This window comes from Salmo trutta, chromosome 15 (genome assembly GCF_901001165.1).
Source record: "Salmo trutta chromosome 15, fSalTru1.1, whole genome shotgun sequence".
In the NCBI taxonomy this organism is placed as follows: domain Eukaryota; kingdom Metazoa; phylum Chordata; class Actinopteri; order Salmoniformes; family Salmonidae; genus Salmo; species Salmo trutta.
Window position 1 is genome coordinate 29,988,697 of NC_042971.1, and position 27,717 is coordinate 30,016,413.

Sequence of the window (27,717 nt, forward strand, 5' to 3'; positions counted from 1 at the left end):
CACTAAATCAGATGGTGCAAATATTTCTATTCATTTAGGATTCTAGTCGACATATTTATTCTAATTCATATAGCCACACAACATATGCCATGGAATATGGAAAGACATCTATAATCTATAATAAAGAACTTTGATTTTGAGATTAACCTTCCCTTTAAGTATCCTTGGCATTTAGTAAACATTTCAGAAAGTCCAACTGTAATGGAGTGTCTCAGAGAGGGTGTTACCTGATCGCGTGTCTCTGCCTCCTGGCCCTGGATGACTTGCAGCTGTTTCTCGTAGTTGGAGCACATGTCACACCGCCGGCCCAACTTCCTCCCTGCGTTCTTCACCTAGTGACAGACAGCCAAGAATCCACTTAGGAGGAATACCACATGGTAAATACGTCTAGGAGAAAGATGTATATAGAAACTGTGGGCTGTCCATGAGTGCAGACTAAACTGTACACATTTCATAGCAGTGTGAAGATTGTTTACTTTATTCTACCTTACCATTTCAACACTTAGCCTACATTGTATTTTTGCTACAGTATTTGGTACCAGGGTCTCTGTTAGCCGGTAATAGCCGGCTTTTGGCAGATAAAAAAAATGTAAAAGCTGATTAATGAAATCGGCGCCAGCCAAATTGTCCGGGAGACGAAATAATGATTTTTTTGCCTATTCATTGATGGAAATACATTTGACTGGTCATGCTTATCGGACTAGATTAATTGCATAATTTAGGGGAATGAAATTGACACGTGTGCAGCATACAGATGGAGCCTTTGAGCAGAAAATCTGTCAGACAGTGCGAGAGCTGCTGCTGCTACAGCATCTCAAACAGCCAATGCTTTTACTACATATGAGTCAAGTCTTACCTTGCTTCAAAGAAGCCTAGCCAAAATCAGAACATATCCATGAAAGCAATTATTTTATATAAACTTTCTTTCATTGTCCAGTAGCCCAAAGCACAATCCTAGTCATATTAGCAACCCATGCTGGTTGTTGCATATTAGATCTCCCCTCTAAATTTCGAATAGATATTTTTCTCTGTCACAAACCGCTCACATGTGCGGTGTGCTTTTGAGAGTGTCTTCCAGCTAATTGCATTATGGAACGAACATTCGCGCCGTAGCCTACTGTCTTGTGCGCATTGCTGTGCTTATGTGAAAAAATTGTGGGTGAACAGGGAGTACAGGAGGGGACTAAGTACACACCCCTGAGGGGCCCCAGTGTTGAGGGTCAGCGTGGAGGACGCATTGTTGCCTACACTCACCACCTGGGGGAAGCCTGTTAGAAAGTCCAGGATCCAGTTGCAGAGGGAGGTGTTTAATCCCAGGGTCCTCTGATTAGTGATGAGTTGAGGGAGCAATGGTGTTGAATGCTGAGCCGTAGTCAATGAACAGCATTCTCACATAGGTGTTCCTTTTGTCTAGGTGGGCGAGGGTATGTTCTGTTAATATGAATTACCATAATCTAAATGGGATTTCTGTCATTCTGAGCACTGTGAGTGGACGCCCTAATCAGGTTAAGCACACAATGCATATGGTCCGGTAAATTTCTCAAATACCCGGTGCCACATTTTCCTAACGGAAACCCTGCTTGGTAATAAGCGGTACTTGCGATTATGGAATTTAGCGTACAATATCGAACTGAAAACAAAGCCCAACGAAAACATCATACAATTTAAATGAACCAAAACACTATGAAAACTGTCTGACCTCTTGCTGTAGCAGGTTCCACTCCTGGTCGCTGACCAACCGGTAGCCTGATGGGGAAAGGAAGGCGGTGTCGGGGGCGTGAGAAATGCTGGACATCAGCGAGGCAGTCTCCTCCTGCTCCGGTGTCATGGCCTTGATGGCCTTCTCCTGGTCCTGGATCATATCAAACTTTATTTAAAACTGCATGTAAAAATAAAAATATATGTAAAAAAAAAAGTAAAAAAAAAAAGAGAGTATATATATATATATATATATCATATATATATATATATATAGAGAGAGATATAGATATAGATACACATACATACACACACACACACACACACACACACACACTTTACAGACGCAATAAATGAAAGTATAATAAAAGGTTGATTTAAGACCTTGGTGAGGAGGAAGTGGCCGGCCGTCAGCTGGATGGAGCTGACCGATAGTGTGTCCCCAAAGCCCGCCAGGCCCTCAGAGGCCCCGCAGTCCGCCCCCACCAGGGGCCCAAAGTCGGACTCGTCCAGATGGCTGGCCGACTTAGCCTTATGGTTGTGGCCCCCCAGGCCCTGGAGACCGGGAGAGGAGCCCAAACTGTCTGTGGACTGGACCCTCCGCAGGCAGTCCTTGTAGGGGTCCAAGTGGCCCCCTGCCACCAGGTCTGTGTCTAAGGAGTACATGGAGCCGTGGGCACTGTGGTGCTGGAGGAGAAAAGAGGGAGTAAGAGAGTGGTTGTAATGACGAGAAGTAGATGAGTAGCGCCTCAGGCTGCATTTACACTGGAAGCCCAATTCAGATCTTTTGCCAATTATTTGCATATCTGATTACTATCTGAACTTTTCCCTAATGTGTAAACAGCAAAAAAAAGCACATGGAATCTGATCTTGACTTCCACCTACATACACTACATGACCAAAAGTATGTGGACATCTGCACGTCGAACATCTCATTCCAAAATCATGAGCATTAATATGGAGTTGGTCCCCCCTTTGCTACTATAACAGCCTCCACTCTTATAGGACGGCTTTTCACTAGATGTTGGAATATTGCTGCGGGGACTTGCTTCCAGTCAGCCACATAAGCATTAGTGAGGTCGTGGCACTGATGTTGGGAGATTAGGCCTGGCTCGCAGTTGGCGTTCTGTGCAGGCTAGTCAAGTTCTTCCACAACGATCTCGACAAACCATTTCTGTATTGTCATGCTGAAACAGGAAAGGGTCTTCCCCAAACTGTTCCCACAAAGTTGGAAGCACAGAATCTTCTAGAAATTCATTGTATGCTGTAGCGTTAATATTTCCCCTCACTGGAACTAAGGGGCCTAGCCCGAACCATGAAAAACAGCCCCAGACCATTATTCCTCCATCATTCCAGAGAATGCGTTTCCACTGCTCCAGAGTCCAATGGCGGCGAGCTTTATACCACTCCAGCTGACACTTGGCATTGTGATCTTAGGCTTGTGTGGCTGCTCGGCTATGGAAAGCCATTTCCTGAAGCTCCTGACGAACAGTTCTTGTGCTGACGTTGCTTCCAGAGGCAGTTTGGAAGTCTGTAGTGTGATGCAACCAATGATTGTTTACGCGCTTCAGCAGTCCCATTCTGTGAGCTTGTGTGGCGTACCACTTCACAGCTGAGCCGTTGGTGCTCCTTGACGTTTCCACTTCACAATAACAGCACTTACAGTTGACCGGGGCAGCTCTAGCATGGCAGAAATTTGACCAACTGACTTGTTGAAAAGGTGGCATCCTAGGACGGTGCCACGTTGAAAGTCACGGAGCTGTTCAGTAAGCCATTCTACTGCCAATGTTTATCTACGGAGAAAGCATGGCTGTGTGCTCGATTTTATACACCTGTCAGCAACGGGTGTGACAAATAGCCGAATCCACTATTTTGAAGGGGTGTCCACGTACTTTCTATTTATAGTGTATGTTGAGCTGAATCCTGATACACAACCGAGTCCTTTTGCGACCTCTTTCTGGACGCTCAGATCAGATGTTTTTGCCGTGAAGTACATTATTTTCTTTGCACATGACCTGTCGTTGCCATGACAATTACACCAAAATGTAAAGGAACAGTGACCGGAAATGAGCTACTTCAGAGGCTACATCAGTGTGAATGCACAAATCTGATAATGGGTCACATGTAGGGCTGACCCAATTTAGTCTACTGGTCGATTGTTTGGGCGATAGGCTGTTGGTCAACCGATATTCATTTAGTTGAGCAGTAGCAAAAACATTTATTAATATCATGGTGTACAAGACACCTGTCTGATTTGCACCTGTAAGTGGACTAATCCATTGTGGAGGCCTGGGGATGGCACAGTCCATCACACCTTAGACAAGTGCTACTGAAATTGTATATGGTTTTATTACATAAGTGCAATGGTGCAACACTAATAAAAATACTATTTAATAACAAATGCGCTTTCCCCTGCGTTTGATAGTTGTTGCTGTCCGCGGTCCTGAAACACATCAGTGCGCTTTTGAATTGGCGCCTTTTCCTAGACCATGTTCCGATGTGCCTAATAGCAAAGTTAACCAGCATATTGGTGGCGGAGGCAGCAGTGAAGAGAGAAGAAACCGCAACTTAAGTCTACAATCAATAGCCTAACTTAAATGTGCCTGGCTTTATGAATCATCAATATATCTACAGAAATAAGACAGATCCTGCTTCTGTTTCAGTGTTTGTTTAATAGCCTACAGAGTCAGTGAGCACCAAGCCTCATGCAACGACTTATCAAGTAAAGAATTTCACAAAATTGGCTGTTTTTAAATCTTTGCTTTCTGTAATAAAGGCTTTACTTTTTCTCTCGTTAGAACAGCCTCTAGTATTATTTATCTAGTGTTGTTTACACTGTTCCAAATTGTCCGAAAAATTATAATAACACTTTTCTTGATCTCCTCGTTATTATTATTATTATTATTATTAATATTTTTATGATGATAATAATAATAATAATAATAATAATAAGTAATGTCATTATCATTAGTAGGCTAAGGAAGGAGCCTTTTATAACCACCATTGAGCTGTAGGCCTAAGAGCACATTCTGTTTAGTCTTAATACCATAACTTACTTAGGCCTATATTTCAATACCCCAAGAGATGTTAGATTGGGTTCATGTCCAGGCTCTGGCTGGGCCACTCAAAGATATTCAAAGATTTGTCCCAAAACCACTCCTGCGTTGTCTTGGCTGTGTGCTTAGGGTCGTTGTCCTGTTGGAAGGTGAACCGTCTGAGGTCTTGTGCAGGTTTCCATGCTGCTGCCACCATGGTTCACCATAGGAATGGTGCCAGGTTTCCTCCAGACCAAAGAGTTCAGTCTTAGTTTCATTAGAGTTCTTTAGGTGCCTTTTGGAAAACTCCAAGCGGGCTGTCATGTGACTTTTACTGAGGAGTGGCTTCCGTCTGGAAGGTTCTCCCATCTCCACAGAGGAACTCGAGCTCTGTCAGAGTGACCATCGGGTTCTTGTTCACCTCCCTGACCAAGGCCCTTCTCCCCCGATTGCTCAGTTTGGCTGGGTAGCCAGCTCTAGGAAGAATCTTGGTGGTTCCAAACTTCTTCCATTTAAGGATGGTGGAGGCCACTGTGTTCTTGGGGACCAATGCTGCATAAATGTTTTTGTACCATTCCTAGATCTGTGCTGCGCCAAAATCTTGTCGTCTCAGACAATTCCTTCGTCCTCATGACTTTTTTGCTCTGAAATGCACTGTCAACTGTAGGACCATAGGTGTGTGCCTTTCCAAATCATGTTTAATCAATTGAATTTACCACAGGTGGACTCCAATCAAGATGTGGAAACATCAAGGATGATCAATGGAAACAATTTCTAGTCTCATAGTCAAGGGTCTGAAAATTTCAAAAACACCCATTTTCGTTTTGTCATTATGGGGTATTACGTGTAGCAGTGGCGCAGCGACCTAAGGAGCTGCATCTCAGGGCAAGTGGCGTCACTATAGTACCTGGTTTGAATCCAGGCTGTATCACATCCAGCCGTGATTGGGAGTCCCATAGGGAGGCGCACATTGGCCCAGCGGCATCCGGGTTTGGCCGTCATTGTAAATAAGAATTTGTTCATAACTGACTTGCCTAGTTAAATAAAAGTTAAATTAAAAAAAAAAAAAAAATAGATTGGACATTTTTTTTAATATCCATTTTAGAATAAGTTTTTTTTTTAAAGGGGTCTGAATACTTTCCGAATGCATTGTATATAGGCTACTGTATCAATTAATCATTCATGGAATGCAATCAAGCATTTTAGTTTTGAAATAAAGCGAGCCTTGAACAATTAGCTTAAATAATAAAACAGTTTATTTCTGAAATTGCATTAACAAATGAATGCGACTGTTTTCAGTCTTTGCTGTTATAAAGGTTTAGCAAAAAAACATTACAACAGACTCTCGGGTAGCATTATAATTTATTTATTGTTGTTTACATTGTTCCAAACAGTCAGAAAAATTCTATTGTAATCTATACAGCACCTGTTTGGCTTATTTTTCTTGATCTCCAGTATTTTCCACAACTAGTCAAATTTATTCCACACATCTGACCTCCCCTTTGCCTCCTGAGCAACCAGTAAACACTCCCCTGTTTCGAGTTTATTTGTCACATCCCCTGCATCCATTTTACTGTCACGTGTTACGGTGTTCAGAGTTTACTTTAACCAATTTGTTGATGTGATTATGATATGCTATAGATTGAGCCCTATTGGTCACGTGCATGCGATACATACACGTGTCACGTAAAGAGAGCAAGAGTTGAGGGAACAAATTAGGGATTTCAGTAATATAACTTTTCAGTCAGAAATGGCTATAATTGTTGCAGATTCAGCAACACGGAGAGTGCTATAAACACTGAGGTTCTGTGGTGGTAGCTGCAGCAGAGAGGACAAAGAGCCAATGGGTGCTAGTCACAATCATTCGCTGTCTTCTTTTTTTTTTTTTTTTTTTAAACACAGCAAGTCTGAGCCCGGCACAATCAAATCAATTGCTAATCGGACTCTAGTCACGTGTCTTAATGGTGATTAAAAGCATCAGACTAGCTCAGTGAATATAGTTGATTTGATTAAAACACATAGGATGTGTCAATATATGGAGAAATACACTAACATTTCAATCGATTGGTAAAAAAAGACGACTCTTGGTCGACCCAGATTTTTTTGTCATCGACAGCTCGTCACGTGTAAAAAAACTGGACAGTCAAAAATATATAGGATATAGAAAAAATACAATTTGGGTTCTTAGGGTGGCTGTGTAAACACAGAAAGAGAGAAGAGGGAGAGAAAAAGTGCTGTGGGGATGTGCTGTGGTTGAGCGTTGGCAAAACTGCAGTGTCAAGATTGGAAATGAAAGGTGCATTGTCAGCAGAGAATAGTGCTTTAGACCAATTTCTTGAATACTTATGTCAGTGTCATAACAGGAATTCTCCAAGCCACTTAAGATGGCATTTCAGACCACAATTGACCATGCTTGTCAGAGGATTAGGTGGAAAAGTGAACATTCTACCTTCACAGAGAAGTCATTGTAAAGACATGGAGTTAATATCCAGAGTTTATGCCTACTCCAGTCCTGTTCTCTCTCTTTGTACGTCATCACGGAACAGACGTCAGTGTGTGCAACAGTACGTTGTTCTGTCTACACTCGGTTTGTTGTTTTTATAAAATAGTTTATTAAATAGTTTATATCATAGCTCAAGTTTTTATTGCTACGGATTCCGCAACACGGTTAGCTTTCATGGCTGGGACTACAAGTTTGTGCGTCGGATTACTGTTAACACTAGAACCGCCATAATCAAACGTCAATGGCCGCTGGCCTTTGTAAATAAAAAAATACCCCCTCCCCCAAAAAGCTATGTCCTTCACCTTCCCTGACTTTTCCTAAATGTTTGTATTTTACATTGTGATTTCAAAATTCTGACATATGAGCAAACAGAAAAGTATTGAGCATTTTTCACACCTATTCCCAACTTAAAAACACCCAGACAATTCACAGTAGGATGTTGGTACCCCGCCAGGCACTAATGAGTCTCCCCCCCCCCCACTGAATGAATGACAAATGGATGATAAATGCGCACCTTAACAATTGAACTTAAATAACACCTAACTGAATGATAAGGATGGTGAAGTGGTTGATTTAATTTAGAAAGACAGTGTAATGATGAGTGTGTGTTATGCCTATTTATCAGCAGCAAATAATTTGACCACAGGACCTTGTAGGTTGATATTCTCTATTACCTTTTACTTTAGAAAAATAAGCTGTTATGGGACTTTTATTTACGTTAACTATTACTAATCACATTTAATTTAACGGAAACATATTACATGTTGTAGTAGGCATTTAGAATAATGCAAAACATATCCTTGACTATCCGAGTTGATGAGCGAAGAGACGCAAACGATGCCAGCCCACTGAATGAATGACCAATGGATGGAATGGGCGATACTTGTGCAAATTACTTCACAATCAAATGTAAATTAGGCTTGACTGAGTGATGAGGGCGAAGAGGTCCATTTAATTTAGAACAACAATAGTGTGATGAGTTTGTGCAATGCCCATTTAACATTATTGGCGCTTATGTTAATTTGACCGTGCGCCTTGCAGGTTGAAATACAGTAAATAAAACAGTGCCATAAAAATAACTATTATTACTAATCAAATGTATTGTAAAGGAAACTAAAACATGCTACGTGTTGCAGTAGGCCTTTAGAATATTGCAAAACATATCCTTGACTCTATCCAAGATGATGAGCGGGAAACAAACAACGTGTAATCTGATGAGTGAAAATATTATCAGTTGTCAAATTGTACATGAAGAGATGGCCGCATTTTGTAATTGACAGATGCAGGGTAAAGATTACTTCATCAAATCGTCCTTCAGATGCAGGTAAAAGATTTTGATTTCTATGTAGTATCAGAAAGAGCACATTCTGCCGTTTGACACTTACCTTTGCCAAAAAATTCTCAAAATTCAAGAGGTGCAACCATTTCCAAATTCCACTTTTAACGAAAATATACGTGCTGTCCATTCCTTCAGCACATGAACACTTGCGAGGCCTCATTGCTCTGGCTACTAAGCAAAAAACTAGTAACAAACCTAAAATAGACTATTTTTGTCGTCGATGAATGGGCGATAAAAACCAGATATCAGTTTCTAACAGTGATTGTAACTTTAATGAACTGAATGTGGATGGAGAGGGTGATTGAATTTACAACAGCGTAATGAAGAATTGTGGGCAGCCAATTTTATTATGAAAGGCTGGAAATTGCATATAATCTCCCCTCAGAGAGAGTCAAATCCGACACGGAGTACAACATACAACGTTCACAATGGCAAGCCGAACCAAATGAATGGATGCACTGACAGCATTGCAAATGTTGCATATGTTGCAAACACACCAAGACAGTCGTGAAGAGGGCACGACAAAGCCTATTCCCCCTCAGGAAACTAAAAAGATTTGGCATGGGTCCTGAGATCCTCAAAAGGTTCTACAGCTGCAACGTCGAGAGCATCCTGACCGGTTGCATCACTGCCTGGTACAGCAATTGCTCGGCCTGCGACCGCAAGGCACTAGAGGGTAGTGTGTACGGACCAGTACATCAATGGGGCTAGGCTGTCTGCCATCCAGGACCTCTTGCCAGGCGGTGTCAGAGGAAGGCCCTAAAAATTGTCAAAGACCCCAGCCACCCCAGTCATAGACTGTTCTCTCTACTACATATGGCAAGCGGTACCGGAGTGCCAAGTCTAGGACAAAAAGGTTTCTCAACAGTTTTTTCGCCCCAAGCCATAAGACTCCTGAACAGGTAATCAAATGGCTACCCAGACTATTAGCATTGTGCCCCCCCCCCACCCCTCTTTTACGCTGCTGCTACTCTCTGTTTTATCATATATGCATAGTCACTTTAACTATACATTCATGTACATACTACCTCAATTGGCCTCACCAACCAGTGCCCCCGCACATTGGCTAACCGGGCTATCTGCCTTGTGTCCCGCCACCCACCAACCCCTCTTTTACGCTACTGCTACTCTGTTTATCATATATGCATAGTAACCATATCTACATGTACTGAGCTTGAAATCGACGTTGCTGATGAAGAGTCTTCATCTGTTTCTGACTTTAACTGCCACGGTGAGACAGGAGTCTGGGAGGGATGGGATGGTTTGGGTAGAAAGTGTGACAAAAGCGCAACAGGAAGATGGCCTTCCCAGAATATTCTCACAGAGAGTAAGCCTTACACCTCACGCAAAGACACAAATTGCCAGTGCACTCAAAATTTTTTGGTTTATGTGACATGCAGATGTTGCAGCACATTAGAGATTGTACCGTCGCTAATGCGCACAGAAAAAGAAACCGTACCTAGGCCATGTCTATGGATGAACTCAAAGCATTTATTACACTCGTATGTCCGTGGAGCATACAGCAGAAAGAGCATGGATGTGTAGTCATTTTGGTCTGATAGGTATAGGGTGGACTTTTTCCAGAGACCATGCCAACACAACTGCTTAAAGACAGATTATGCGACACTTGTGTTACGATGACAAGGAGACAAGACCAATATGCGTGCAGACAGACAAGTTTGTTGCGGTCTCAGACACCTTGAAAAGTCGTGACGAATTGCATTGCTTCTTACAAGCCAGGAGAGAACGTAAACGGTTGATGAACAACTGTCCCCAACAAAAGCTCAGTACTGTTTTACGGGAAAGATGAAACCATGCCAGCGGGTGAGTGACAGACTGCGGTTTTAAAACTGTGAGCCTTACAAAATGGGCAAAGGCAGAAAGGTGACCATGGACAACTTCTTCACATCAATTTCCCTGGCAGACAAGTTGTTTGCAAAGACGACTAGACTGCTCGGAACAGTGAACAAACAAAAAGGCGGGAGCTTCCCCCCTCTACGCAAAACACACCAGCGAAGCTGTACTCTACATCAGTGATAGAGAGTGGTAAAGCAACACTCGTGGTGTACAGATGTATAATAAACTAAAGTGTTTGCATCCTCAGCACCATGCATCCCACTGCTGCCATATACAGAGAGCCTTTCCATTTGCCAAACACCAAATATTATCTCCTTTTATTACATTAATATTATTGTTATTACTATTAGCATTATTCTATATAATTATAACCTTTATTTTATGCAATAGGTTGGTGTGAATGCACTCGACCAGATGGCAAGACTGTACTCTGTAAAATAAGATACTCGCCGCTGGCCTGTAGCAGTGTTCTACAAAGTGCTCGACATGGCTGTTATCAAAGCACACATGTTGTACAAGCAATGCCTTGACAAGACAGTCAGCTGGAGAGACCTCATCATGGATCTGGCATGTGAGCTTCGTGAGAACCACATGAACACCAAGAAACCACAGCCGCCAAGCAAGCCGCCAAGGCAGCAGGTCCTGCTCTCCCTCTTCCCCAAGCACCACAGCTACCACTCTGGAAAAAGACGACAATGTCACGTCGGCAGGTGCACACAAAACAAGGCCCATGAAAACTGTGTGCAGTGCAACCGATTTGTTTTTGTTTGTGGCTCTTGCTCACACAAAGCCCCGAAGCTGTGTGCTGACTGTGGACCCGAAGCAGAAAGGGAAGACGAGATTGAAACACGCATAAAGGCCAGTGTATAAGGGCACAATACAGTATACAACAATATATCTTTATGAAATTCATCCTTTACAATTGTTCATGCACTGGTACTTTTGTTCAGGAATACAGCAAATCATTTCACCTGTGCACCTGGCTGGTTATATTATCACCTTTTTAGTTTCTACTTCGTCAAAATAAGCTCTAACAGGCCTTTAATGAATTACTATATCTCTATTACTAATCAAATCTACAAATAAAGTTGATCAAAGGGCCTCCCGAGTGGCACAGTGGTCTAAGGCACACAGCATCACAGTGCTAGCTGTGCCACTAGAGATTCTGGGTTCGAGTCCAGGCTCTGCCGTGACCGGGAGACCCACGGGGCAGCGCACAATTGGCCCAGAGTCGTCCGGGTTAGGGGAGGGTTTGGCCGGCAGTGATGTACTTGTCCCATCGCGCACGAGGGACTCCTGTGGCGGGCCAGCCGCAGTGCACGCTGACACGATCGCCAGGTGTTTCCTCCGACACATTGGTGCAGCTGGCTTCCGGGTTAAGCGGGTATTGTGTCAAGAAGCAGTGTGGCTTGGTTGGGTTGTGTTTTGAAGGACGCACGGTTCTCGACATTCACCTCTCAAGAGTCCGTACGGGAGTTGCAGCGATGAGACAAGACTAACTACCAATTGGATACCACGAAACTGGGGAGAAAAAATGAGTTCAAACAATAAAATAAATACAAATAAAGTTGATCAAATGGATTACACAAATGTTTTTCGTGTAAGGGAAACAAACATATGTTATCTTCACTAGGGTAGGGGGCAGCATTCTGAATTTTGGATGAAAAGTGTGGCCAAATTAAACTGCCTGCTACTCAGGCCCAGAAGCTAGGATATGCATATAATTGGTAGATTTGGATAGAAAACACTAAAGTTTCCAAAACTGTTAAAATAATGTCTGTGAGTATAACAGAACTCATATGGCAGGGGAAAACCTGAGGAAAATCCATCCAGGAAGTACTTTTATTTTGAAAGGCTGTTTTTCCATTGAAAGCCAATCCACCATACAAAGACTTAGGACCCAGTTCACGATCTCTATGGCTTCTTCTACATGTGGCCAGTCTTTAGGCATTGTTTCAGGCTTTTACTCTGAAAAATGAGGGAGATACAGCACTTTCAATGAGTGGACAGTGGAAATTTCCAGACGAGTCCAGCGCGTGATCGGGAGCGTGCCTTTCTTGTTTCTCCTTTTCTATTGACAAAGCTTTTGTCCGGTTGAAATATTATTGATTATTTATGACAAAAACAACCTGAGGTTTGATTTTAAACATTGTTTCACATGTTTCTACGAACTTTTATTGTACTTTTTGGACTTTGTCTGGATGTTGAGAGCGCTTTGTGCCTTTGGATTACTGAACTAAACGCACCAACAAAACGGAGGTTTTTGGACATAAAGAGGGACATTATCGAACAAAACAAAAATGTATTGTGTAACATGGAGTCCTGGGAGTGCCACCAGATGAAGATCAAAAGTGACTAATTTAATCGCTATTTCTGACTTTTGTGAGTCCTCTCCTTGGCTGGAAAATATCTGTATGGTGTTTTGTGGCTAGGCGCTGTCCTAACATAATCACATGGTGTGCTTTCGCCGTAAAGCCTTTTTGAAATCGGACACTGTGGTTGGATTAACAAGAAGTTTATCTTTAAAATGGTGTATAATACTTCTATGTTTGAGGAATTTTAATTATGGGATTTCTGTTGTTTGAATTTGGCGCCCTGCAATTTCACTGGCTGTTGTCGAGGTGGTACCCAATGATACCAGAGAGGTTAAAGGCCTAGGTTTTTTCTAGGACTTAGAACTATACAAAACATATCCTTGACTCTAAACAATATATTTCCACAAATTTTCCTTTATGCAATTCATCCTTTACAATACGCACTATTTATCAAGCGTGTTTGCGCACCTTGCAGGTTGATATGCATCTGATGCATATGCTAAAGGAGACGCCCAGCAACGTTCTCTAGCGGGTACTTATATGCTGAAAGGCCAGGCGGTTCTAGTGTTAAGTAGCAGTTAGCTGCTAGCATTCATAAAAACTGAGCAAGCTAACGCCAGCAGTGCTAGACCACCGGTGTTGTTATCCACAGCTGGGCACAAATGCTTTAGGTGTGAGATGATTTCCACACAATCACAAGATGAAGATAAGGTCGAACTGAAAAATTAACAGGGATTTGTCTGCCCTAAATGCACCACCAAGCAGCTTAGAGGAAGAGATCCTCCGGCTGCGAGAAAAGGATAATCTGCTTTCTAAGTACACCGACCTCACTGTAGCCCAGGCAAACCCAATCGCAGTTATAAATGCCTCCTACTGCAAAAGCTGTCGATGAGTCGGGCGGAAGTGATCTGTCCCAAACGGACAGATGGACAGATGTTAAGCTCAACTTTGCAGCCCCTGGGAGACTGGACACTCGCAAGGCGTAGGAGATCGGGAAGGCAATCTACCCGATCCAGCTATCAAACAGCTTTGGCCCACTTGAGTCGGACCTACCAGCCCCGGGAGTCAGCATGGATCCTGGGAGTATACCACAAGCCCCCACGGCCACCACAGTTCAGCAGGTCACAGACTCAAGACAGAAGGGTTTCGGGCCATCTTCCACCTTGCTGGGGTTTCCGACGCCATCTGCTGTTGCGAAAAGTCTGGCAAGCTTGGCTCAAAGCCTCCATCTGCCCTGCCCGAGGCAGTCCCATCCTGCTCCCCCTCTTCCTTCCCCATTGGATTCCATCACAACCACCATCATTGTGGGCATCTTGATGGTGAGAGATTTTGGCCTGCCTACAGTCTGTGGACGGACCACTAGCCACTGACACCCAGGAGCCCATGTCCATGACATCAACTCCCTCTTGCCCAAGGTTCTGACCAACAACTCCAATATTGACACCATCGTCAATCACATACAGTACCAGTCAAAAGCTTGGACACACCTACTCATTCAAGAGTTTATTTTTACTATTTTCTACATTGTAGAATAATAATGAAGACATCAAAACTATGAAATAACACATTGTCCTGTTGAAAAACAAATGATATTCCCACTAAACGCAAACTGGATGGGATGTCATATCGCTGCAAAATTCTGTGGTAGCATGCTGGTTAAGTGTGCCTTGAATTCTAAATAAAATCACAGACAGCATCACCAGCAAAGCACCCCCACACCATCACACCTCCTCATCCATGCTTCACGGTGGGAACCACACATGCGGAGATCATCCGTTCACCTACTCTGCGTCTCACAAAAACACAGCGGTTGAAACCAAAAATCTCAAATTTGGACTCATCGGACCAAAAGACAGATGTCCACCAGTCTAATGTCCATTGCTCGTGTTTCTTGGCACAAGCAAGTCTCTTATTGGTGTCCTTTAGTAGTGGTATTTTTGCAGCAATTCGACCCTGAAGGCCTGATTCACGCAGTCTCCTCTGAACAGTTGATGTTGAGATGTGTCTGTTACTGCAGCTCCCAGATCACTGCACTTGTACATAGCCCATCTGTAAATAGCCCATTCAACTACCTCATCCCCATACTGTATTTATTTATTTATCTTGCTCCTTTGCACCCCAGTATCTCTACTTGCACATTCATCTTCTGCACATCTACCATTCCAGTGTTTAATTGCTATATTGTAATTACTTATTTATTGCCTTACCTACCTTATCTTACCTCATTTGCACACACTGTATATAGACTTTTTCTACTGTATGTTTGTTTATTCCATGTGTAACTCTGTGCTGTTGCATGTGTCAAACTGATTTGCTTTATTCTTGGCCAGGTCACAGTTGTAAATGAGAACTTGTTCTCAACTAGCCTACCTGGTTAAATAAAGGTGAAAAAAATAATAGAACTCTGAAGCATTCTTTTTGGGGCTGCAATTTCTGATGCTGGTAACTAATGAACTTATCCTCTGCAGCAGAGGTAACTCTGGATCTTCCTTTCCTGTGGCAGTCCTCATGAGAGCTAGTTTTATCATAGCGCTTGATGGTTTTTGCGACTGCACTTGCAGAAACGTTCAAAGTTATTGAAATGTTCCACATTGACTGACCTTTTTGTCTTAAAGTAATAATGGACTGTCGTTTCTCTTTGCTTATTTGAGCTGTTAGTGCCATAATATTTACCAAATAGGGCTATTTGTATACCACCCCTACCTTGTCACAACACAACTGATTGGCTCAAATGCATTGAGGAAAGAAATTCCACAAATTAACTTTTACGAAGGCACACCCCACTTTTGATAAAATTAAACTGATTCCAGGTGACTACTTCATGTAGGTGTACCAAAACATTCACTGGCTATTTTATCTAAAGTGGGGTTTGATGTTTCTCAACTTTCAAAGCAGAATTACTTTCTCATTGTTTCTCAACTGCAGTGTATGATATATACTGAACAAAAATATAAATGCAACATGTAAAGTGTTGGTCCCATGTTTCACGAGGTGAAATAAAAGATCCCAGAAATGTTCCATACGCACAAAAAGCTTATTTTTCTCAAATTGTGTGCACAAATTTGTTTACATCCCTGTTAGTGAGCATTTATCCTTTGCCAAGATAATCCATCCACCTGGCCACTAAAATGTGCAGTTGTGACACACAACTTCAATGCCACAGATGTCTCAAGTTGAGGGAGTGTGCAATTGGCATGCTGACTGCAGGAATGTCCACCAGAGCTGTTGCCAGAGAATTGAATGTTCATTTCTCTACCATAAACCGCCTCCAACGTCATTTTAGAGAATTTGGCAGTACGTCCAACCGGCCTCACAACCCCAGACCGTGTGTATGTTGTGTGGGCAAGCGGTTTGCGGATGTCAACGTTGTGAACAGAGTGCCCTATGGTGGTAGTGGGGTTATGGTATGGGCAGGCATAAGCTACAGACAACGAACACAATTACATTTTATTGATGGCAATTTGAATGCACAGAGATACCGTGACGAGATCCTGAGGCCCCTTGTTGTGCCATTCATCCGCTGCCAACACCTCATGTTTCAGCATGATAATGCACGGCCCCGTGTCACAAAAATCTGTATACAATTCCTGAAATCTGAAAATGTCCCAGTTCTTCCATGGCCTGCATACTCACCAGACATGTCACACATTGAGCATGTGTAGGATGCTCTGGATTGACGTGTACGACAGCGTGTTCCAGTTCCTGCCAATATCCAGAAACTTCGCACAGCCATTGAAGAGGAGTGGGACAACCTTCCACAGGCCACAATCAACAGCCTGATCAACTCTATGCAAAGGAGATGTGTCGCGCCGCATGAGGCAAATGGTGGTCACACCAGATACATATTTTTTTTAAAGCTATCCACCTGTGACCAAGAGATGCATATCTATATTCCCAGTCATGTGAAATCCATAGATGAAATTGATTTCCTTATATGAACTGTAACTCAGTAAAATCTTTAAAATTGTTGCGTTTACATTTCTGTTCAGTATACAGTTTTCTAGCCCCAGTCTACTTTTATCAAATGTAAAAAACACCATTTCAAATTTTGCTGCACAGGACGGAATCCAGGTGGTGGGTCACATATACAATATGAACTCAAGAGAATGTTTTATGGAGCGGTTGACCTCAGAGGATCGTGTGTCTGGGATAATGTGCTCTCGGTAAGGTGTTGGTGAAATCATATCCCTACCTCTTCAATACTGAGCCCAAGAAATGAGTCTTCTAAAGGTTCGGTTTCTGTCCCGTCCTCCTCGTTTTGCTCCTTAGCCTGGATGATCCTTTCATTATCATCCTCCTCCTGGGGGGAAGCAAAAAATGTCAATAAATGGTCTGAGCATGTAAATAATACGACTTGTAAACAATGTTACACTTTGCCAGGGTATTTCTACCTCACCTGACTTGCATTCCCATAAGCACACATGCACACACAATATCCTGTTGATAAACGTCAGTACACTGTCAAGCTGACACGGTATTTACTCTATTCCTCATGTACTGTCTGATTCACCCTTGCACGTTCAAACACACCCCTCCTATACAATAACATTGCCTTCCTCTTACGCATTTAGCGTACGTCTGGAGAGTCACAGCGTTCTGGGAGTATATCATTTATTTCTTACCTCTTAATATGGATTTCATGGTACCAATTTACAACCAGAGTAGGCTGTAGTATGCATTTGATGGGCCAGTGGAGCAGAGACAAGCACGCCTTTTGCAGTGAATAGGACTACAATCAATTTTTTTAAATAAATCCCCTGCATCAGTAGTTTTCAAAGTGCTTATACAGAAACCCAGTGTAAAACCCCAAAGAGCAAGCAATGCAGAAGCATGGTGGCTAGGAAAAACAACCTACATCAAGTAGCCTAGGTCTAGCCCTGGAAAGTTGTAGGACATGAGTCTACATTTGCTGATAAATCAATCAATATAGCAGCAATATTGGATTCAGAGTTAGCAATCTAGCTAAGTGTTTAGAGGTGGGGAATAATATACAGTGTCTAGAAAAAGTATGTGAACCCCTAGGCTAATGACTTTTCCAAAAGCTAATTGGAGTCAGGGGTGAGCTAATGAGACGAGATTGGAGATGTTGGTTGGAGCTGCCTTGCCCTCTAAAACACACTCACAAAATTGTAATTTGCTCTTCACAAGAAGCATTGCCTGATGTGAACCATGCCTCAAACAAAAGAGATCTCAGAAGACCTAAGATTAAGAATTGTTGATTTGTATAAAGCTGGAAAGGGTTACAAAAGTATCTCTAAAAGCCTTGATCTTTATCAGTCCACGGTAAGATATATTGTCTCTAAATGGAGAAAGTTCAGCACTGTTGCTACTCTCCCTTGGAGTGGCCGTCCTGCAAAGATGACTGCAAGAGCACAGTGCAGAATGCTCAATGAGGTTAAGAAGAATCCTAGCGTGTCAGCTAAAGACTTACAGAAATCTCTGAAACATGATAACATCTCTGTTGACGAGTCTATGATACGTAAAACACTAAACAAGAATGGTGTTTATGGGAGGACACCACGGAAGAAGCCACTGCTGTCCAAAAAAACATTGCTGCACGTCTGAAGTTAGCAAAAGAGCACCTGGATGTTCCACAGCGCTACTGGCAAAATATTCTGTGGACAGATTAAACTAAAGTTCAATTGTTTGGAAGGAACACACAACACTATGTGTGGAGAAAAAAAGGCACAACAAACCAACATCAAAATCAACTGTAAAGTATGGTGGAGGGAGCATCATGGTTGGGGCTGCTTTGCTGCCTGCCTTAGGGCCTGGACAGATTACTATCATTGACGGAAAAATGAATTCCCAAGTTTATCAAGACATTTTGCAGGAGAATGTAAGGCTATCCGTCTGCCAATCGAAGCACAACAGAAGTTGGGTGATGCAACAGGACAACGACCCAAAACACAGCAGTAAATCAACAACAGAATGACTTCAACAGAAGAAAATACGCTTTCTGGAGTGGCCCAGTCAGAGTCCTGACCTCAACCCGATTTAAAATGCTGTATCATGACCTTGAGCGGTTCACACCAGACATCCTAAGAATATTGCTCAACTGGAACAGTTTTGTAAAGAGGAATGGTCCAAAATTCCTCCTGACCATTTGGTTGAGTTTATTGCTGCCAAAGGTGGGTAACCAGTTATTAAATCCAAGGGTTCACATACTTTTTCCACCCTACACTGTGAATGTTTACACAGTATGTTCAATAAAGACATGAAAACATATTGTTTGTGTTATTAGTTTAAGCACAATGTGTAAACATTGTGACTTAGATGAAGATCAGATCAAATTGTATAACCAATTTATGCAGAAATACAGGTAATGCCAAAGGGTTCACATACTTTTTCTTGTCACTGTAGCTTATTTGAAACACTTATCTCCCTCACTAGCTTTAAGCACCAGCTGTCAGAGCAGCTCACAGATTACTGCACGTGTACATAGCCCATCTATAATTTAGCCCAAACAACTACTTCTTCCCCTACTGTATTTATTTATTTTGCTCCTATGCACCCCATTATTTCTATTTCTACTTTGCACTTTCTTCCACTGCAAATCTACCATTCCAGTGTTTTACTTGCTATATTGTATGTACTTCGCCACCATGGCCTTTTTTTGCCTTTACCTCCCTTATCTCACCTCATTTGCTCACATTGTATATACCGTAAGTTCCGGACCATAAGCCGCAACTTTTTTCCCAGGCTTTGAACCTCGCGGCTTAAACAATGACGCGGCTAATATATGGATTTTTCCAGCTTTCAATTTTTTTTCTTCCAAAAAAACACATTCTGTGACGTGCTCAGTTTTTTGGCGGCATGAAGCTTTCATTAGACCAATGAAATTGCCGAACGGGTTAAGGTCAAACAACTTTTTTGTTTACTGTTTAGATTAAATCGAGCGCTCTCAAACTTCCCATCATTCTGATTACGGTAGTCATTTTGTCACCCTAATCATGGCAAAGACACGGAGAAATGCATATGATGCAGCTTTCAAGTTGAAGGCGATTGATCTGGCTGTTGGAAAAGGAAATAGAGCTGCTGCACGGGAGCTTGGTCTTAATGAGTCGATGATAAGACGTTGGAAACAGCAGCGTGAGGAATTGACTCAGTGCAAAAAGACAACTAAAGCTTACTGCTAATTTTTTATTTTTTGTTACAAGCCGTGTTTCGTTAAAGCCTGTGTAAAGTTAATTTGTTTCAATGTACCGGTAGGCACCTGCGGCTTATAGACATGTGCGGCTTATTTATGTTTAAAATATATATTTATTTTTTTATTCAGTGGGTGCGGCTTATATTCAGGTGCGCTTAATAGTCCGGAAAATACGGTACACTTATTTTTCTACTGTATGTTTGTTTTACTCCATGTGCAACTCTGTTGCTGTATGTGTCGAACTGCTTTGCTTTATCTTGGCCAGGTCGCAATTGTAAATGAGAACTTGTTCTCAACTTGCCTACCTGGTTAAATAAAGGTGAAATAAAAATAAATAAATGAAAATTACATTTTATTTAACTAGGCAAGTCCATTAAGAACAAATTATTATTTACAATGATGGCCTACCCCGGACGATGCTAGGCCAATTGTGCGCCGCCCTATGGAACTCCCAATCACGGCCAGATGCGATACAGCCTGGATTCGAATCAGGGACTTTAGTGATGCCTCTTGCACTGAGATGCAGTGCCTTAGACCACTGCGCCACTTGGGAGCAAGATGTCGGCAAATTCTCTGAAGAACCAAAAATAAATCTGATATTTCTGGATTCTATTTTGCCAGGTTGCCCATCAAAATGTAAAATTATGCATTCCCTGGATATGTTAGATGAAATAGCATACGTTTTCAACATAGGCTACCATCTTAGTTCTTACTTGGCACTGAAAGCATTTTGTCTAGAGCCCTGCCGCTAATGTAAAGTAACTGTCTATTAAAACATTTTGTTTTATCGTTGTATTTGTAAATCGAGCAAAATAGTTACATTCATCACAATATGACTTTAAGTCCATATCACCCAGCTCTAGCACTTCTGTAAAAAAGAATGGTAATTTATCGTTAGTGTGCGTACCTGGTCCCTCTTCTTGATCTCCTCCACCTGGCGGAGCTGCTCGGAGGAGAGCACGTTCTCGATCCTCTGCATGTCCCTCATCAGCAGCCTCTGGGACTCCAGGAACTGGTCATTGGCCCGATGCCACGTGTGCTTCAGCTGGTTGTGCTGCTGCCGCTCTAGCTCCAGCAGGTGACAAACTAAGAAAATATGGCATTTAGAAAGGGGGGGTGAGATCGAGAGAGAGCGAGAGAGAAGTGGAGGTAAAGAGAAAGAATACTGTGCTGTACTCTTGTATTGAAGTCTCTCACATCTCTTTTCCTAAAGTTTGACAGCATGCTTTTGAATAAAGCTTTACAAGCGAGTCACCTTCATGGAGCTCTTTACGTAGTTTCTCTGCATCCTCCTGAAGGACAGACTTCTGAGTGTTGAGCACCGCCACGTACATCTCCAGGTCTGTGCGGCAGGATTTCTCTGCTTCCAGGACATGATTGAGCTCCTTTACCTACAGAATGAAAATGTGTCATTCATCTAACTCAGATGACATATTTCAACTGTAAGCCATTTTTAGAAATGTTTTCCCCCCCTCTGTATCACTTCAGACAGTTTTACCTATGTCATAAATAATCAACACAAAAACATGTTCCTTTGCAAAGGATATAACCCATACCTCAATTTACATTTTGGATGGATAACATTGTTTTGTTAATAAAATTAGCATCATGGCATTTTTGTATTGTAAAAGTCTAATTTACATTTTGGATGGATAACATTGTTTTGTTAATAAAATTAGCATCATGGAGTTTTTGTATTGTAAAAGTCTAACTTCCACAGCATCCATTTTCCTTTCCAGTCCCCGTTGACTAACCTTTGAGGCTTCCAGCTCCTTTACCCTGTCCTCTGCCATTGTCAGCTTGGCTTTCAGAGCTGCTATCTCCTGCTCCATGGGCATCACCACCGACCGCAGCTTCTCTGCATCTTCCTGAGCCTTGGGGGCGGGGAAAGCCATTCAAATCAAGTAAGTCCAACTCTATTGACATTGAATCAAAACAGACAAATAAGCCTAATCTAAAACAAAAGTGGTCAATTCCATTTAAATACAGTCAATTCAGGAAGTAATTTAAAATTCTAATTCTCGTCAACGCTTCTGTATAAGAAAATTGATTTGTAATTGGTATTTATGTTTCCTTCCTGAATTGAAATGGAATTGACCCCAACCCTGATAAAAGGATACATGTACTCTGATGACACCCCCACCACCCCGGTGTGGAACCAGCCTACCTTTTTCATGTCGTTCTCCAAGTTCTCTTCCTCCCGGCCACCCTCTGAGAGGCGGTGTCTCAGCTCACCCATTTCCCTCTCCACCGCCTCCCTGTACTGGTTCCATTGAGCACGCTCCTGCTCCAGGCGCTGGTGGAACTGCACCTCGTACTCACGCACTGTGTCTGAGAGGAGGGGGGGAGGTGAGAGCATTGACTGGTACTGTGTTGTAACTGATCCTCAGTGTAAAGCGTAGCAGTTAATTTGCAATCAGGCTTATCACTGCTTAACTATTCAATTCAATACACTTTATTTAGCCACAGGGACAGAATTGTAATCCTATTCTATTTTAATTTCTGCGTGTCAAGCTAAGATGATACGTCATCAAGGATGTAACAGAAGCATGGCAATGATATGGAATTAATGACTGCCTTTTATGAAGGCCTAGACTAGAGTAAATGTTACATGGGTTACAGCTTTTCTGAAAGCCTTACAACAGTGTCACCAACTAGATACTGAATGGCAAAATGAGAGCCAGAGGAGGCAAGGTAGAGTTAGCCTAGCTACCTTTCATGATGGCCTGTAGGGAGGCCACCTCCTCCTGCCACTGTCCCTTGACCTGGTCAACAGCCTCCTGCTTGGTGCTCTCTGACACAGTGGCCACTGCCTTGATGTTCTCCATGTCTGCCTGGGCCTGTTCCAGCTGGGCTTGGACACGGCTCAGCTCCGACTGGGCCCCCTCCAGAGACGCTGCCTGGCACTTCAGCTCCTCTGGGGAAGAAAATAGAGGAACTGAGGAAAATACCAGAGTTACCCCATGATAAGGCCGGATATCTTCCAGGAGACCAGGGCGCCAAAGATGTGGATGTAGATTAAGGCAACCCTCCACACATCTCTGATTCAGAGGGGTCGAGTTAAATGCGGAAGACATTTCAGTTGTACAACTGACTAGGTATCCCCCTTTCCCTCTCCCATATTCATGAAGCTTACAATTAGTTGGGAGTTTACAATTAGCAAAATGGCATGATAGCCAACATCCCTAGTTCAATGTTCAAACGTAAAAAAAAAAATAAATATGAAGTGACGTGAATTCACAATTCAGATATGGTCCTGCATATGACCACTAGGGGGAAAATCCGGTTCAATTTACCACAGTTCTGACTACCTACCAAAAAGCGCTCACCTCCATTGCAAAGGCCGTGGGGATGGCAGTCCAAGAAGGGGAGCGTGGCTAAAATGCACAATGCACGTCTCTCCCCAACCAAGTGGTGCACATTCATTGTTTCATAACTTGTGAATTGTTTGCATTTGATTGTTAGTGTCAATCAATTTTCCATTACATACTGTATATCACCAGTAGCACATTTACCATTAATTCCTATCATTTCTAATAGACAATGTGTTTGGTTAAGGTAATTTCTGTTAATGCATTCAATATATTATTATTATTCGTCATTTACCATTCTCATTGTCAGAGTTGACACGTAGTTTGCAGATTGCACAACCTATGCTACACTTGTGAGAAACAAGTTTTGGGTTATTTCATTCCATTTACGAGCTGTCAATTTAGTTATTGTCTTTTGTTTGGAGCACTCGCTCCTGTCAATGTTGAGTAAGGACACGCACCTGATTGCGCATAGAAGTAGGCCTATAGGCTACCTGGCCTGTGCGCAAATGTAGCCATATACACATTCTCATTAGGGGATCTGATAGTATTTCTGATTGGCTTAACGCACCACGACTAACGAGCTATGGAGCTTCTCAAAGTAATGCTTTCTTCCCCTCAAACAGCAAGCAAACAAAGTCTATTTTTACATCCATTGAGAATGACAATATTTCCTCAATGTATTTGAAAAATCTTTCGATTACCACTCCGCGAGAAAGGAAAAAATGTCATACTCTGATCCAGTGGAAACTTGTCCCTTGAGCAAATAGCCTACAGCTGTGTCAGTCCCGAGCTCACTGGAGCTGGAAATTCTGAGGGCCCAGAATATTTTATACATTGTTGCAAGTTTGTTAGCACAAGCTTCAGGCCAGACCCAAGTTGATATAATGTTTCAAGTTTGTTGCAGACAGGCCATGCGTAGCCAATGTGATTTATAGGATTATTTTTATTAAAATCAGGATATTTTCTACCTGCATGCTGCAATGTTTTTATTTGTTGGCTTTATGTAGGCTATTTTTAAATTGTTGGCAAAGGCAATAGAAGTAACTTTTTAGGTTTGTATCATTTTAAATTTGGATAGAATTTTGATTAACCACATGACAATGATTGATATACAGTACCTAGACTTTATTCAAATGAAATTAAACTGTTCCACAAAAATATGCATATGAAAACCATAATGGCACGCATATCAGTAGAAATAGTAAGATAAATTGGCATTCCACATGAGAAAGGTTGCCGACTCCTCGTGTAGCCTACTACCTCCTCGTGTAGCCTACTACCTCCTCGTGTAGCCTACTACCTCCTCGTGTAGCCTACTACCTCCTCGTGTAGCCTACTACCTCCTCGTGTAGCCTACTACCTCCTCGTGTAGCCTACTACCTCCTCGTGTAGCCTACTACCTCCTCGTGTAGCCTACTACCTCCTCGTGTAGCCTACTACCTCCTCGTGTAGCCTACTACCTCCTCGTGTAGCCTACTACCTCCTCGTGTAGCCTACTACCTCCTCGTGTAGCCTACTACCTCCTCGTGTAGCCTACTACCTCCTCGTGTAGCCTACTACCTCCTCGTGTAGCCTACTACCTCCTCGTGTAGCCTACTACCTCCTCGTGTAGCCTACTACCAGCAACTTCAGCAGAGCAGAATCTGCTGAAAGCCAGCAGGAGGAGGAAAGTTGGGTCAGGTAAAGTTTTTTTTCTTCTTCCTTCTACCGCAGATGCGGAAGGGAGACATCAGCGGATGCAGTGGATTGAGAAGCAACCCATGCAAAAAATAAAAATATATCTCTAGCTTAAAAAGACAGATTTTATGGGGATGTTTTTATTATGTTAGACTTCTGCAGGGGCACGGAAATTGTAGGCCAAGGGGGGTTTCGATTAAGGATTTTTTCAAAACGTTAATGATCCCTAATTCGGGTCACACCCCTACATTGAACAGTCACCTTCTTTGGACATGTAGAGCTCTTTGAACTTGGCCCGTTTCTGGTTGAACTCAGACTCCAGTTGTTGTTTGAGCTTGGAGAACTCTGCTCTCTCCTGCTCCAGGGCTGCCATTCGCTGCTGGAGCACCACTAAGGAAGAGGACAAAACAAGAACACTAAAGAAACTTCCAGAAATAAAAAGGTATTTCTCTTTACAACCAGCAGCCTGGAAGAGGGGATGTTATTTATTTAAAGGGGGAATCTGTTCAAAAAAAGTATTACCCAGGCAGGACTGAGTGGGAGGGTAATTTGGTCTTCACTTCAACAATAATCACTGTTGGTGTTGTTTATAGCATAAAATAAATGGAGGTCTAACTGGTGGACAAAGAGCAAACCAATCTCACTAATTGTAGCCAATCACAAAGGAAGACACCTGTGCATTACAAAATACAAAGCAGCATTCTAGGGGCAAGATCTATTAATGACTATATTAGCATACTGACAGTGTCAGCAAAAGGTTTGACCCGAAAGACACTCAAACTAAACAAAGATCTATGACATGAGCCTACCAACGAACAAACTCGAGGTTTTCCAAGTTGTTCAGAGATTCAAGTTTATACATATAAAACAGCATGAGGTGCCTGAAAAGTAACTTCCCCAAATATCATTCCTGGTGTCCAACATAATGGTTATATAGCCTACTTCTTAGAGTCAATTTCCAGCGCAGAAAGTACACTAGTTGCAAGTTCCAATCTTTGATGATTTGGGGCTTTAGGCCTACTTGAGGTATAGGCCCATCTGTCCACTAGCTTTAGGCTACATACTGTACAGTTTTTCCCCATTCTTAATAATGCATAACTCACTACTCAAAAAAGACAACAGACCAATCTCAGTCGTTATGGAGAGCATAAACGTAGGTTTCCTAATAAATCAGTATGACGTGGAAAGTTTGCTTACAATCAAATGCATTTATAAAGTAGATGCCTGAATGTTGAATAAAATTGCATTTGAACTTAAATCTACCGATTGTCTGTGCGGTTGGTCCTTCAGTGGGTTGGAATTTTAGACAAAATATCCACAGTAAAGTATTATTTATCCGACTTTTTAGAGCGTCGGTACTGCGGTTGAAATCACCGGACACATGCGCAAATCCATGTAAACACCGGCAAACACCAGCATTGTCATGACATTTCCTCCATTAACAGATTTGGTGTAACTAGTTGGAGAAAAATAATCATTTCAATTCCATCATAGGCTCAATGTATAAAGACATGTTGGCTTACAATTTATCTGTGGAGTGTGGCTAACGTTACTAGCTTGCTAGTAAACTAGTTAACTAGTCTGGAGTTCAACGTCTTGGCCCGTCCTAACGTTACCTGTATAACTTTAGGGCTAGACGCTACAAACCAGGGCAGGGGATGGAGAACTAAATGACTGAATATTCATGCGTCAATAAAAACTGTTTTCGAAAATGTTTGCTACATGTACAAATATAACCACCACTATCCAATTTCCGCTCCGTCGAATAACTCGCATACACTGTCTAGCGCTGCAAAACAATGACAGCTAGCTAGCTAACGTAGATAGCATCAACACAGTTCGACTAACTAGTTAAGCGTCGTCTGTGGCTAAAATAGATCCAGCCAGATGGGTGAGCAATCATACGCCATTCTTAATCGCGCAAATGTAACGATGCATGTATTTTCTAACAAAGTATGCACATCTAGTTTGGTGCCTGTGAAGCTCGCTATGTATAATATACATCCATTGAGAAACGTGAAATAATGGCCAAGTATAGATAAGGTTAATGACACGTCCGGTGATGGTGCTAGCTAAACCTTAGATTCACAGGCCGCTTATAGTATCTGGATTAGCTCGAAACGTCACCACATCATATACTTCCCAAAAAAATAACAAGCTTTACCGTCGTGCTGGGGCTGCCGGGCGGATTCCGTGGCCTGTTCGGCCATGGTTTCCAGGGATGTGGAAACGCTATAACCAGCTTGGTGTGGGAGAAAACTAGATAGAAGTGTCCAAGAAAACAGCCTGCCTACTACATGGAAGGCAACATAATTGGAGAAACAGCTCTTTTTCTTCTTCGGCGGTTGGCATACAACGTTATGGTGCATTACTGCCACCTACTGCACTGCAGTGTGTGCCAGCGACAGGGTTAAACTAAATCCAACCTGCCAACCCTATTTCTCTTAAAAAATATTTGAGGTGATGAGGACGATTATTTAAGATACTGTTTGAAGAGGTATGTTTTCGGAAGATGAGCAAGGATTCTGCTGTCCTAGCTTCAGGTGGAAGCTGGTTCCACCATCGGGGTGCCAGTACAGTAAAGAGTTGGGACTGGGCTGAGCGGGAGCTGCCCTCCCGTAGAGGTGGGAGGGCCAAGAGACCTGAGGTGGCAGAACAGAGTGCTCAGGTTTGGGTGTAGGGTTTGAGCATAGCCTGAAGGTAGGGAGGGGCAGTTCCTCTTGCTGTTCCATAGGTAAGCACCATGGTCTTGTAGTGGATGCGAGCTTCAACTGGAAGCCAGTGGAATGTGCTGAGAAGTGGGGTGACTTGAGAGACCTTGGGAAGCAT

General features: G+C 42.5%; 1 protein-coding gene across 3 annotated transcripts in view; it reads right to left on the reverse strand.

Moving 5' to 3' along the window:
• The window catches only part of LOC115148776 (rab GTPase-binding effector protein 1), a 33,640-nt gene extending 6,426 nt beyond the window's left edge, over positions 1-27,214 (reverse strand). For 2 of the 3 annotated variants that reach the window (XM_029690997.1, XM_029690996.1), the window contains exons 1-11: positions 27,053-27,214; positions 25,150-25,278; positions 22,611-22,814; positions 22,065-22,228; positions 21,652-21,771; positions 21,153-21,288; positions 20,805-20,983; positions 16,940-17,047; positions 2,083-2,385; positions 1,700-1,852; positions 228-332 (exon numbers count right to left, since the gene is read on the reverse strand). In XM_029690997.1, coding sequence (XP_029546857.1) covers positions 228-332; positions 1,700-1,852; positions 2,083-2,385; positions 16,940-17,047; positions 20,805-20,983; positions 21,153-21,288; positions 21,652-21,771; positions 22,065-22,228; positions 22,611-22,814; positions 25,150-25,278; positions 27,053-27,098 — 1,647 coding nt within the window. In that variant the 5' untranslated portion in view covers positions 27,099-27,214. The remainder of the gene's footprint in view (positions 1-227; positions 333-1,699; positions 1,853-2,082; positions 2,386-16,939; positions 17,048-20,804; positions 20,984-21,152; positions 21,289-21,651; positions 21,772-22,064; positions 22,229-22,610; positions 22,815-25,149; positions 25,279-27,052) is intronic. The other variant, XM_029690998.1, reaches the window with a different exon arrangement.
• Between the last annotated feature and the right edge of the window lie 503 nt (positions 27,215-27,717).